Source organism: Macaca nemestrina, chromosome 2, assembly GCF_043159975.1.
Source record: "Macaca nemestrina isolate mMacNem1 chromosome 2, mMacNem.hap1, whole genome shotgun sequence".
Taxonomy (NCBI): Eukaryota; Metazoa; Chordata; class Mammalia; order Primates; family Cercopithecidae; genus Macaca; species Macaca nemestrina.
In genome coordinates this window covers 96,015,255-96,029,387 of record NC_092126.1, presented here as the reverse complement: position 1 = coordinate 96,029,387, position 14,133 = coordinate 96,015,255, and the positions used below count along the sequence as shown (strand labels likewise).

At 41.1% G+C, this 14,133-nt stretch overlaps 1 protein-coding gene across 8 annotated transcripts in view; it reads left to right on the top strand.

Moving 5' to 3' along the window:
- Window positions 1-14,133, top strand: part of LOC105480104 (methylcrotonyl-CoA carboxylase subunit 1) — an 86,338-nt gene that overhangs the window by 69,838 nt on the left and 2,367 nt on the right. For all 8 annotated transcript variants that reach the window (XM_071091335.1, XM_071091336.1, XM_071091333.1 and 5 more), the window contains 4 exons: window positions 5,407-5,456; window positions 8,983-9,120; window positions 11,295-11,402; window positions 13,501-13,572. In XM_071091335.1, the coding sequence (XP_070947436.1) occupies window positions 5,407-5,456; window positions 8,983-9,120; window positions 11,295-11,402; window positions 13,501-13,572 (368 nt within the window). The remainder of the gene's footprint in view (window positions 1-5,406; window positions 5,457-8,982; window positions 9,121-11,294; window positions 11,403-13,500; window positions 13,573-14,133) is intronic.

Genomic DNA, 14,133 nt, shown 5'->3' with positions numbered 1-14,133 from the left:
GGATGAGAGGAGAATCATAGTGGGTGTTTTGTATGCAGAAGGCTAAATGTTCAGAGGAGGGAGAATTTACTTTGCCCAGGCTGACTCTTCCCAAGGACAGTGAGCCTGATGTGAATGGGCAGTGAGGTTTCTGTGCTGTGGCAGGGCACCAGCAGCGTAGTGAAAGAGAAGTGTGAGCATAGAGCCACAGTGCAGGGAAAGCTGGGGGCATACATGGGGAATGTTTTTGTGTGTGTGTGGTTTTTTGGGGTTTTTTTTCTGAGACAGAGGCCCGCTCTGTCGCCCAGGCAGGAGTGCAGTGGTGTGATCTCAGCTTACTGCAATCTCTGCCTCCCGCGTTCAGGCGATTCTCCTGCCTTAGTCTCCCAAGTAGCTGGGACTATAGGTGAGTGCCACCACGCCCAGCTAATATTTGTGTTTTTAGTAGAGATGGGGTTTCACCATGTTGGCCAGGCTGGTCTCCAATTCCTGACCTCAGGCGATCCTCCCACCTCGGCCTCCCAAAGTACTGGGATTACAGGTGTGAGCCACCGTGCACGGCCTAGGGAATGTTAATTGTCCCACTTTCCCATTTGGGTGGAGCATCAGGCCGTCCATGGAGGAGAATGGTAGAAAATAAGACTGAGAGGTTGGGGCCTCCAATATCAGGCGAAGTATTTGGAATGGGGTCAGGACATCAGCTCTGAGTGTTGAGATGAGAAGCAGGAAGACCCCAGAGGACCTCCTCAGATTCAGCCAGGCCTGAAGCAGTGGGGCCCGAGGCAGGGTAGAGCAGTAGGAATGGAAGGAAGAGATGCATAGGACAGGGAAGAATTTGGCAGCATTGTAGTAACTGTCCCTATTTATAAAATGAAAATTTTTAAAAAGGAAAAAAAATAAGATGCCAGAAGCATTTATGAGTCTAAAGCAGAAGCAACTTCCAGTGACCTCAGTGAGAATGACCAACTATTTTAAGTATTCAAGACTTGCAAGCTATTCTTACTTTGCTACTAGAGGCCGTGTTTCACAGAACCCAGCAGTGGAAACTGTTGCATGTGGAAAGCAAAGAGGATGAGGCAAGGATGTTGCATGTGGAAAACAAAGGAGGAGGAGGCAAGGATGACAGGTTTTAAGCCTGGATGACAAGGAGCATCGGGGTGCCAGTCAGGGAGCTCACAGGTCTGGAGGAGAAGAAGGTAGAGGGAGAAGATTGGTTGGCCCCGCCGTGTTTATCTTAAGTTGTCAGTGGAGCATCCAGCTGGTAATGATCAGAGGTCACCTGGAGAAGAAACGTCGGGGCTGGAAACAGATGTGAGCTGGCAGCATCAAAATGAGTACTGAAGTATCAGAAGCAGACAAATTGATTTTGATCTATATACTCTACTCCACAAAACTTTAGATTTTCATCTCCTCGGATAGTCAACCAGTTCCATACTCATGTAATCTAGGCATACTCTGGAGTTATTGCAGGTTTGGTTCCAGACCACTGCAATAAAGTGAGTCAAAGTTTTTGGTTTCCTCATGCATATAAAAGTTATGTTTATATTATACTTTAGTTTATTGTGTGCCAATAACATTATGTCTAAAAAAAAATGTATATACCTTAATTAAGAAATGCTTTATGGCTAAAAAAAATACTAATGATTATCTAAGCCTCCAGTGAGTTGTACTCTTGTTGCTGGCGAAGGCTCTTGCCTTAGTGTTGATTACTGTGATTGATTTAGGGTGGTGGTTGCTGAAGTTTGGGGTGACTGTAGTAGATTTTGTAAAATAAGACACCAAGGAGGTTTGCTGCTTCAGGTGACTTCCTTTCATGAAGATTTCTCTGCAGCATGCAGTACTGTTGAGATGTAGCAATTCGGTCACATCTTCAGGCTCCACTTCTAATCCTAGGTCCCTTGCTATTTCTACCACATCTGCAGTTACTTCCTCTGCTAAAGTTTCAAACCCCTGAAAGTCATCCATGAGTCATTAACGTCTTCCAAACTCTTGTTAATGTTGATAATCCAACCTCCTGCCATGAATCACAAATGTTCTTAATGGCCTCTAGAAGGTTTTCAATTTACTTTGACCAGATCCGTCAGAAGACTCACAATCTATGGCAGCTATTGCCTTACAAAATATATTTCTTAACAAGACTTGAAAGTTGAAATTACTCCTTGATCCATGGGCTGCAAAAAGGATGTTGTGTTAGCAGGCATGAAAGCATTAATCTCCTTGTATATCTCCATCAGAGCTGTTGGGTGGTGACTATGTGCATTGTCACTGAGTGATAATATTTTGAAAGGAATCTTTTTTATCTGAGCACTATTGAGTAGGTCTCAACAGTGGGCTTAAAATATTCAGTAAACCATGATGTAAACAGAAGTGCTGTCATCCAGGCTTTGTTGTTCCATTTATAGGGCATAGGTTGATTTAGCATCATTCTTTTTTTTTTTTTTTTTTTTTTTGAGGCGGAGTCTCGCTCTGTCGCCCAGGCTGGAGTGCAGTGGCACGATCTCGGCTCACTGCAAGCTCCGCCTCCCGGGTTCCCGCCATTCTCCTGCTTCAGCCTCCCGAGTAGCTGGGACTACAGGCGCCGCCACCACGCCCGGCTAATTTTTTTTTTTTGTATTTTTAGTGGAGACGGGGTTTCATTGTGTTAGCCAGGATGGTCTCGATCTCCTGACCTCGTGATCCGCCCGTCTCGGCCTCCCAAAGTGCTGGGATTACAGGCTTGAGCCGCCGCGCCCGGCCGATTTAGCATCATTCTTAAAGGCCCTACGATTTTCAGAATGGTAAATGAGCATTTAATTCAACTTAAAGTCACTGGCTGCATTAACCCCTAGCAAGAGAGTCAGCCTGTCCTTTGAAGCTTTGAAACCAGGTATTGACTTCTCCTCTCCAGCTATGAAAGTCCTAGATGACATCTTCTTCCAATAGAAGACTGTTTTGTCTCCATTAAAAGTCTATTGTTTTTTGTAGCCACATTTATCAATTATCTTAGCTAGATCTCCTGGATAACTTGCTGCAGCTCCTCCATCAGCACTTTCTGCTTTATCTTGAACCTCATGAACCAGCCTCTGCTAGCTTCAAGTATTTTTTCTGCAGCTTCCTCACTTCTCTTGGCCTTAATTGAATTGAAGAGAGTTAGGGCCTTGCTCTGGATTGACTTTGGCTTAAGGGAATGTTGTGGCTGGTTTGATCTTCTATCCAGACCACTAAAACTTTCTCCATATCAGCAACAAGGCTGTTTCACACTATTTATTATTATCATTATTATTATTTTAGAGATGGGGTCTTGCTATGTTTCCTAGGGTGGTCTCAAACTCCCAGGCTCAAGCAGTCCTGCTTTGGCCTCCCAAAGCACTGGGATTACAGGCATGAGTCACTGCTCCCAGCCCAGCTATTTCACCTTTTTATCATTCATGTGTTCACTGGAGTAGCACCTTTAACTTCCTTCAAGAACTTTTCTTTGCATTCACAACTTGGTGGTTTGGCATCAGAAGCCTAACTTTTGGCTTATCTCAGCTTTTGACATTCTTTCCTTGCTAAGCTTAATCACTTCTAGCTTTTGATTTAAAGTGAGAGACATGTAACTCTTTATTTGACCACTTATAGGCCATTGTAGGGTTACTAATTAGTCTAATTTCAATATTGTAGTGTCTCGGGGAATAGGGAGACCCATAGAGAGGGAGAGAGACAGGGGAATGGCTGGTCAATGGAGCAGTAAGAACACACAAAATGTTGATTGAGGAAGTTCTTTATCTTACATGGGCACAGATTGAGGCACCGTAAAACTATTATATAGTAGTAATATCAGAGATCACAGATCACCATAACAGATATAATAATTTAAAAGTTTTTGGCCGGGCGCGGTGGCTCAAGCCTGTAATCCCAGCACTTTGGGAGGCCGAGACGGGCGGATCATGAGGTCAGGAGATCGAGACCATCCTGGCTAACACGGTGAAACCCTGTCTCTACTAAAAAAAAAAAAAAATACAAAAAACTAGCCGGGCGAAGTGGCGGGCGCCTGTAGTCCCAGCTACTTGGGAGGCTGAGGCAGGAGAATGGCGTGTACCCGGGAGGCGGAGCTTGCAGTGAGCTGAGATCCGGCCACTGCACTCCAGCCTGGGTGACAGAGCATGACTCTGTCTCAAAAAAAAAAAAAAAAAAAAAAAAGTTTTAAATATTGTAAGAATTACAAGAATGTGACCTAGAGACACAAGGTGAACACATGCTGATGGAAGAATATGCTTGACATGGTGTTGCCACAAACTCAGTATGTAAAAAACATAATGTCTGCAGAGTGCAATAAAGTGAGATGGGCCTGTAACATGAATAATTTATTAGGTGTGTATAGTCTTACCATTTATAAAGCATTTTCACATTTATTTAATAATTATTACATTTTATACCCATTTAATGACTCAGAAAAATCAAGGCTCAGAGATTTAGTGAGTCAAGATGACAGAGGTGATCAGGTGGCAGATGCCATTCTCAACCAAAAACTTCTGTTTACCAATTCATTGCTTTTTTTTTTTTTTTTTTTTCTTGAGATGGAGTCTCGCTCTGTCACCCAGGCTGGAGTGCAGTGGTGCGATCTTGGATTACTGCAACCTCCGCCTTGCGGGTTCAAGCTATTCTCCTGCCTCAGCCTCCTGAGTAGCTGGGATTACAGGCGCGTGCCACCATGCCTGGCTCATTTTTGTATTTTTAGTAGAGACGGGGTTTCACCATGTTGGTCAGGCTGGTCTTAAATACCTGATCTCGTGATGCCCCCGCCTCGGCCTCCCAAAGTGCTGGGATTACAGGCGTGAGCCACTGCACCCGGCCTGCATTTTTAAAATTATAATACTGCAGCCTTTTTGTTGAGGGAAAAATACGTAAAATATTTGACAGCCTTAAAATATCTAAAACTCAAGGCTGGATGTGGTGACTCATGCCTGTAATTCCAGCACTTTGGGAGGCCCAGGCAGATGGATCACTTGAGTCCAGGAGTTCAAGACCAGCCTGGGCAACATGGTGAAACCTCATCTCAAAAAAAAATCAAAAAATTAGCCAGGCGTAGTGGCACGCCTGTAGTCCCAGCTACTTGGGAGGCTGAGGTGAGGGGATCACCTGACCCCAGGAGATTAAGGCTGCAGTGAGCCGTGATTACACCACTGCACTCCAGCCAGAGTGAGACTCTGTCTTAAAAAATAAATAAAAATGAAAATAAAACCCCTGAAATTCCATTTTAAAAAAGAAAAGTTTGAAATTCATCTTTATTGGTACTAATTTGACAGATGCTTTTCTAACAAAATATTTCCAAGAAGTTCAAAGATGTTGACTTTCCTTTGAATAGTTGGTTGTCTTCAGGTTGAGCGTAAGATTCGTTATATCTCAGTTATTAAATAAATGAATGTTTTCTAATTTTTCTTCATTTTTTTCCCTTTTTCCGTAAAGATGTAGCCATAGCTGTAACGTATAACCATGATGGGTCTTATAGCATGCAGGTAAGCCTTATTGGTTTTGTTCTACAGTGCAGAGCTGAATCTGACCTCTTTTATACTGAATAGGGTATTTTTTCACTCTCTGGTTTCTCTTAAGCCTTTGACTATTATGACTGTAGTTACGAGAATAACTTATGCTTTTATTTCAGACCCAATTTGGGGAAATTACCCCCATACAGTTTCTAACTGATTGTTTACTCAGTTGGGCTGTTATTCCTTTAAGAATAAAAACTTGGTAAAAAGTAAAAGCTTGAATCAGACATTCACAAGCCCCTAAAGTATGTGCATGTATTTACATCAAAAGCAGCAGTTCTCTCAAATTTTTTGTCTCAGGAACCCTGTACACTCTTTAAAATACCCACCAGAGCACTTTTGTTTGTGTTAATTATACCTCTTGATATTTACCATTTAGACAATTTAACTGAGAAGAACTAATTTATTATTATTTTTTAATTGTGGTGAAATACACATAATATAGAATTTACCATTTTAACTATTTGCATTCAGTGCATTCAAGTTGTTATGTAACCATCACAACCATCCATCTCCAGAACTTCTTTCTTCTTGTGAAACTAGAATTCTGTACTCACTGATTAAACAGTTACACTCCATTCCTTCTTCCCCCATCCCCTGAGAACCACGATTCTACTCTCTGTCTCTATGAATCTGACTATTCTAGGTACCTGATAAAAGCGGAATAATGTGGTATTTGTCCTTTTGTAACTGGCTTGTTTCACTTGGTACAGTATCTTCAAGGTTCTTCCATGGTGTAGCATATGTGAGAATTTCCTGTTTTTTTGTTTTGTTTTGTTTTGTTTTAAGGCTGAAAAATACTCTGTTGTATGTATATACCACATATTCATTATCCATTCAGCCATTAATGAACATTCAGGTTGTTTCTAGCTTTTGGCTATTGTGAATAATGCTGCTATGAACAGGGGTGTACAAATACTTCTTTAAGACTCTGTTTTTTGTCCTTTGGGGTATATATCCAGTAGTGGAATTGCTAGATCATATGGTGATTCTGATTCTTTGAGAAACCACCATAGTGTTTTCCATCGCAGCTGCAGCGGTTTGCAGTCCCATCAACAGTACACAGTGGCTCCAGTCTTTTCACATCCTTGCCACTACTTATTATTTTCTGGGGTTTTATTTTTTTGTTTTATAATAGCAATACTAATGAGTGTGAGGTAGTAGTATCTCACCGTGACTTTGACTTGCATTTCCATAATGACTAATGATGTTGAGCATCTTTTCATGTACTTATTGGCCATTTGTATATCTTGTTAGAAAAATCTGTATTCGAGTCCTCTGCCAGTTTCTTAATCTGGTTGTTTTATCATTGTTGTTGAGTTGTAGGATAAATCGAAAAAAATTTAAAACCTAATCACAAGTACACATTCTGTTAGCCATCACAGTGATAACATTATCACACGTTCAGTAGCCTCTCGAAAATTCCGTTGTGTACTTATGAGAGAATGAGGTTATAAAAAACAATACCTTAATCTTTTTTTTTTTTTTTTTTTGGAGATGGAGTTATGCTCTTGTTGCCCAGGCTGGAGTGCAATGGCGTGATCTCAGCTCACCACCACCCCTGCCTCCCGGGTTCAAGTGATTCTCCTGCCTCAGCCTCCCAAGTAACTGGGATAACAGGCATGCGCCACCATGCCTGGCTAGTTTTGTGTTTTCAGTAGAGACAGGGTTTCACCATATTGGTCAGGCTGGTCTCGAACTCCCAACCTCTCAGGTGATCCGCCCACCTCCGCCTCCCAAAGTGCTGGGATTATGGGCATGAGCCATCACGCCTGGCCTTCTTAGTCTTGTTATGATTTGTGGATGCCCTAAAAGGGTATTAGGGACCCTAAGGAACACATAGGTCATATTTTGAGAACCTCTACTGTAAAGTTCATGGTAATCCTCAATTAGAAGAAGACCATTACATTGGCAAAATGGAATGCTTAAATGGTTTTTAAAAAGTGGGAATTCAATCAAATTCCTATAGTAAGGTACCACTTCAGGAAATAGAATAACTCATTTTTAATATGAGCTAAGAGATGTCAAATCCTGCAGAATAGATTTGTCAGTGATATGAGGCCGGGTGTGGTGGCTCAAGCCTGTAATCCCAGCACTTTGGGAGGCCGAGACGGGCGGATTACAAGGTCAGGAGATCGAGACCATCCTGGCTAACCCCGTGAAACCCCGTCTCTACTAAAAAATACAAAAAAACTAGCCGGGCGAGGTGGCGGGCGCCTGCAGTCCCAGCTACTCGGGAGGCTGAGGCGGGAGAATGGCGTAAACCTGGGAGGCGGAGCTTGCAGTGAGCTGAGATCCGGCCACTGCACTCCAGCCTGGGTGACAGAGCGAGACTCTGTCTCAAAAAAAAAAAAAAAAAAAAAAAAGATTTGTCAGTGATATGTATTAGACCTCCCAACACTTTGAGACACATTGATTTTCTTTCTCTGAGATTCAGAAAAACCATGGAAAGTCTGCCTACTTGGGTATAAGGGCTATAATTCATATTAATGCCTCTGGTTTGAGATAATTTCTTGTCCTATGGTAGCTGGTAAAGTAGATTGCCAATTTGTTCTTATCTGCTCATGGAACTACATTCACAATTTTAAAATGTGTTTTCATGAATCTTTAAACAAAACAGTTTCCAATCTAACCTTTGTCCTAAGAATTCCACAAACATTCAAATGGCTGTTTTAGTAGGTTACAAAGCATAGTAAAATGTCATATTTAACTTAGGATAGATGAGAACCAATGTATAAATATTGCAGTATGACCTATTTCACCTTAGTCTACGTAATATATTTGAAAAGAATAGCCATTTAACTTCTACACTAGCATTATGGGAATTGAAATGAAGACTATAGAGAGAAGATTTAAATGGAGTTTTTACCTAAGGGAAATTTTAAAACAGAAAGGTTCCATGTCCTTTTATCAGCTTCCTTGAAACATTGTGAACTTTGTTCTTTGGCGTATGGTCTCTTAAAGTGAGAAAATTATGGCCAATCTCCAGCTAATTTATGTTCTTAAATCATAACTGAAACCCATGAATTGGGCCTACGTGTTGATAAAAGAATATCATCTAATTATGTGGTTCTGGCTTTTTTTTGGTGACTGACTTTGGCACAGGAAAACTAAATTTGACTTCAAATACTCAGAAATAATTTTGTATTACAAACGTAATATATGCAAATGAATTTTAATAATTTTGCATAACTTGATTTGTATTTTTGTTTCATATTTTTAGTGCTATCTTTATATATTTACATGAACCTTAATCTATAGCATTATGGATAAGTTATATAACTTTTTTTCCCCTTTTAATTATCTTCCTGTCATTTCTATATGAAGTATCTTGGTTAGGAATAGGGGAAAAGTTCCATGACTTTTTAAAATATATATATATGTTTAAGACGTATTTTATGTTTTAAAACTACCAATAGTGAAGAATTGATTCTGATCTTATTAATTCTGTAGGGTTGTTCATTTATTTTAAAGATCTTATTTTCATTTTTTTCAGATTGAAGATAAAACTTTCCAGGTCCTTGGCGATCTTTACAGCGAGGAAGACTGCACTTACCTGAAATGTTCTGTTAATGGAGTTGCTAGTAAAGCTAAGTTGATTATCCTGGAAAACACTATTTACCTATTTTCCAAGGTAATGTGTCTTCTTTATAATATCACTCCTGGGGCATGGGAAAAAACTGTTTGGCCGAGACATTTCACTGAAAGAGATTAGAAAGATCCAGCTTCCTTCGACCATTGCTGTGACCCTTTTCCCTCAGTTTCCCTCGCCATTCTGTGTTTCTTTGCCGAATTCCTGCCCTCTCTAGTTTCCCATTCACTTCTCTCATTCACACAGATGCTCATTGATAGACACATATCCATTTTCTTCCTGAATTCTGAAACAAATCCTTACATTTTCTTTGTCAGAGAGTATCTCCCTGCTCAGTGGGTGTTATTGTCTCAGGGCTTTGATGTCTGAACACTTTTCCCCACCCACCATCACCCTGACAACTGGAATCCTGGTGACTTTGGAGGAGGTGACCACTGAGAGAGGAGTCTGTGGACCAGATGTTCCTTGTGGGGAAGGTGGACAGTAGGAAGGTGGATGGCATTAGTGGTGGTCTCTTGACAGTCAGAGCCAAGGCAGGCTTTGTATGGTTTTGGTTAGGAGCCTGCTGGCCAGTGAGTCTGTAACCTTCTGCCTGGGCAGAGGAGGATAATGCATTATCAAATATGCTGTGGCCTCACAGTGCTTTGTGATGAGATTCCTTTGGTAGTCTAGTAAGTAAACTACTATATATGGAGTTGAGGATGATCCCACTTTGCCAGGCATTCCTTTCCATAGCCAATTGTGCTATAGTTATATGATGATAGAGGCAGTATAATGGAATGGTGAAGAGCACAAGTTCTAAAATGTGAAGATGCTTTGGTTCAAATCCTGGCCTTGCCACTTAACAGCCGTGTGACCTTGGCTGTTAAACTCTCTGGGCTTTAGTTCTCCTATCTATAAACAGTAATAATAACAGCAATAACAGTAATAATAATAGTTGCAGTGGCTTGTGCCTGTAGTCCCAACACTTTGGGAGGCCACGGCAAGCAGATTGCTTGAGACCAGGAGTTTGAGACCAGTCTGGGTAACATAGTGAGACCCCATCTCTACAAAAAATTTTAAACATTAGCCAGGCGTGGTGGTGTGTGCCTGTAATCCTAGCTACCCAGGAGGCTAATGCAGGATTATTAATAGGCTTAGGAGTTCAAGGTTGCAGTGAGCTATGATTGTGCCACTGTATTCCAGCCTGGGTGGCAGAGCAAGACCCTGCCTCTAAAAAATATTAATAATAGTACCTTCCTCATAGAGTTGTTGTGATGATTAATGATATAATATATGTGTGTTAAAACCAATTTCTAGCATACTGAGCATCTGAGAGTGGGGGTGCTACTGAAAATGGCTACCAGACAGTGGCTACTTGTTGTCTACAGTTAATGCTTTATTTTTATTTTATTTTTTGAGATGGAGTCTCGCTCTGTCACCCAGGCTGGAGTGCAGTGGCGCAATCTCGGCTCACTGCAAGCTCCACCTCCCGGGTTCACTGCATTCTCCTGCCTCGGCCTCCCGAGTAGTTGGGACTGCGGGCGCCTGCCACGTCGCCCAGCTAATTGTTTGTATTTTTTAGTAGAGACGGGGTTTCACCGTGTTAGCCAGGATAGTCTTGATCTCCTGACCTCATGATCCACCCGCCTCGGCCTCCTAAAGTGCTGGGATTACAGGCGTGAGCCACGGCACCTGGCCTAAATCTTTTAATATACTGTGAGGCATGTATACCGTTACCTCTTTACAGTTGGAAACCAAGGCTGAGAGGGGTTTAATAATTTGCTCAAGGTCATAAAGCTAGATTAGAACCCTGGTATTAATGGTGACTAATTTTTGTGTGTGTATGTGTGAGTCAGAGTCTCTGTCACCCAGGCTGGAGTGTAGTGGCGTAGTCTCAGCTCACTACAGCCTCTACCTCCCAGGTTCAAGTGATCCTCCTGCCTCAGCTCCCGAATAGCTGGGACTATAGGCGCGTACCACCACACTGGGCTGATTTTTGTATTTTTTGTAGAGATGAGGTTTTGCTATGTTGCCCAGGCTTGTCTCAAACTCCTGGACTCAAGCCATCTGCCTGCCTTGGCCTCCCAAAGTGCTGGGATTACAAGCGTGAGCCACTGCGCCCAGCCATGATGACTAATATTTAACAAATAGTGGGAAACAATTACCTCAGGTATGTTAGTAAAAATATAGTGATAGGATCTTGATTCCATTTTCAGTTTGTTTTCTGTTTCTAGGAAGGAAGTATTGAGATTGACATTCCAGTCCCCAAATACTTATCTTCTGTGAGCTCAGAAGGAACTCAGGGAGGCCCCCTAGCTCCTATGACTGGAACCATTGAAAAGGTAATGACATAGCATCTGTAGAGTGATGTTCAGTAAGTTTTAATACGTGGCTTTGTTGAACTTTGTCATTTATGGCCTTTTCCCTTTCTAAACCTTGCCCACTGGCAAGCATCCACTTCACAAAAACAAGAGGATCTATTACAGATTCAAATGTTTTATCACAGTCCTCTCTGAAAATACCCATTTACCTCATTTATGAAAAAGACTGCTGTTTTTGAAGGCAGGCATTTGCATCAAAGTACCAATAATCTAAATTGTCTTTTTATGATTAAAACTGAGCATTCATTAAGCATTATTCAAAAAAGCTGGTTTTGAATGTTAAATTTAATAGCAACAAATTTTTCATGAAATAGTGACATTTTCTTTAGTGTACATAGTTGCATCTGTGTTAATGTAAAAGGCTGGTATCGGTGAAGAACGATACGGTTTTGTGTTGAATGCAGTGTATAATTCACAGTTGCAATCCATACTGTCTAAGTCAGTTCGGGCTGCTAGAACAGAATACCATAGACTGGGTGACTTTTAAACAATAGAAGTTTATTTCTCACGATGCTAGAGGCTGGGAAATCCATCAAAGCACCAGCAGATTAGGTGTCTGGTGAGATTCTACTTACCGATTTCATATACAGCCATTTTTTCTCTGTGTCCTCACGTGGTGGAAAGGACAAGGGACCTCTCTTCAGGCCTCTTTCATAAGGGCACTAATGTCATTCCTGAGGTCAGATCCCTCATGACCTAATCACCTTCTAAAGGCCCCACCTCCAAATACCATCATCCTGGAGGTCAGGATTTCAACAAATGAATTCTGGGGGGATATAGACATTTATACCGTAGCACGTATTGATATAACATCAACTGGTGATAGATCAGTATCCGTTGTCTCCTTTTATATACTTGAATACAGTAGAGTCTCCTCAAATCCATTTAAGTCATAAAAACTCAACTGTATATGCTTGAAACAAAAAAAAGAAGAAGAAGAAAATAACTATTTAAATAGCGTGGGTGATTTCAGCCACCATTCTCCTTTGGACATATTTACCCCAAGTGGGTATGAGCTAGGAGACCTGGATCTGCCGTTAGCTCATTGGATTTCATTCCCATGGCCTCTCATAGTGTAGGCATCTCTGCACAACTCTGTTAGTCTCCCACTTAGTAGCCATGTTAACCACAATGAAAGTGAGACCATACAGGATCTATAAGTCCACTCATATGTATACAAAGGAAAACAGAAATCGCTTTCTGGGGTCGCTAATAAGTTTAATTCTGTTGCATGAAGGTTGTTTTCACATTTACTACACAGGGCTCTGAAGACTTCAGACACACTTACTATACTTGGCCCTAGACAACCCCAAAACAAGAAAACCAGTCAAGACCCTCATCCCTCTTCCCTGTCTGGTGAAGACATTTAAGTATATTAGTCCTTCCCTACAGTAGGCAATGTGTCTTGTTTCTACATTCTTGAAAAAAATGAAAGGATATCAAAATATATGGAGTATATTCATGTGATTCAAGCAAAACTAAGTGGTTTTGGGGGTGGGGACAGGGGACTAAGCAGTGCTACCCATCAACAACAGTGCCAGCAATGCCACATTGACCTGTAGGCCTCTGATTTGACCAGTACATTTGACCTGCAGGCCTCTGATTTGACCAGTACATTTGATCTGCAGGCCTCTGATTTGACTAGCACATTTGGGCTGTAGGCCTCTGATTTGACCAGTACATTTGATCTGCAGGCCTCTGATTTGACTAGTACATTTGGGCTGCAGGCCTTTGATTTGACCAGTACATTTGGGCTGTAGGCCTTTGATTTGACCAGTACATTTGGGCTATAGGCCTCTGATTCGACCAGTACATTTGGCAGATAGCACAACCACATACTACTTCTGCCTGTAAGTTTATATAACAACTCTATGGACCACAAAGGACCTCTGTGTTTTTGTTTTTTTTTTCTTTTAATTGATGTATTATTGTGTATATTCGTGGTTTACAACATGTTGTGAGTACATATAGACAGTAAAATGGTTACTGTAATGAAGCAGATTAACATATCTAGGACCTCTGTGTTTTCAAATATTAACCTGTCACACTGAATCTCAAGGTGTTTGTCAAAGCTGGAGACAAAGTGAAAGCGGGAGATTCCCTCATGGTTATGATCGCCATGAAGATGGAGGTAAGGAAATTATGAGTTCAGTTGCTAAGAGGACTTCGGGAGCAATCAGACCTAATTGTTCCTTTGGCTTATTTTGTAACTTAATACCACCTTAAATATGAAGAGCAATGAATTGACAAAGCATTAATTGTAGGAAACAAAACCAAACTATCTTTCTTGTAAAAAGATTTTTATTTTAATTTTGTGAAATTGTACCTGTCATTTCTGATTCTGAAATTAATGAAATTATCAATAGCTTGGAATCAGGTAGTAACCCAACTGAATGTTAACTGTTGGTGTTTTCTAAGGCCGAATCAAGGATACCAGGCATCAGTTTCAAAGTGAAAACCTGAATCAAATTAAATTAGCTGTTTAGGTTTTTAGCCGGTTCAAATGGTAGGTCAGTGATTCTTAGGCTGAATGTTGCAGTCCTTAACTTAGAGTGGTTCAATTAAGGATTTTTCAGCTTGACAATAGTGTAAAACCATACACGTTGAATGTACTCCTCAACTTACATTGAATTTATCTGGACCTGACCCCATTGTAAGTCAAGGAGCATGTGTACAGTTACCTGGGGAGATT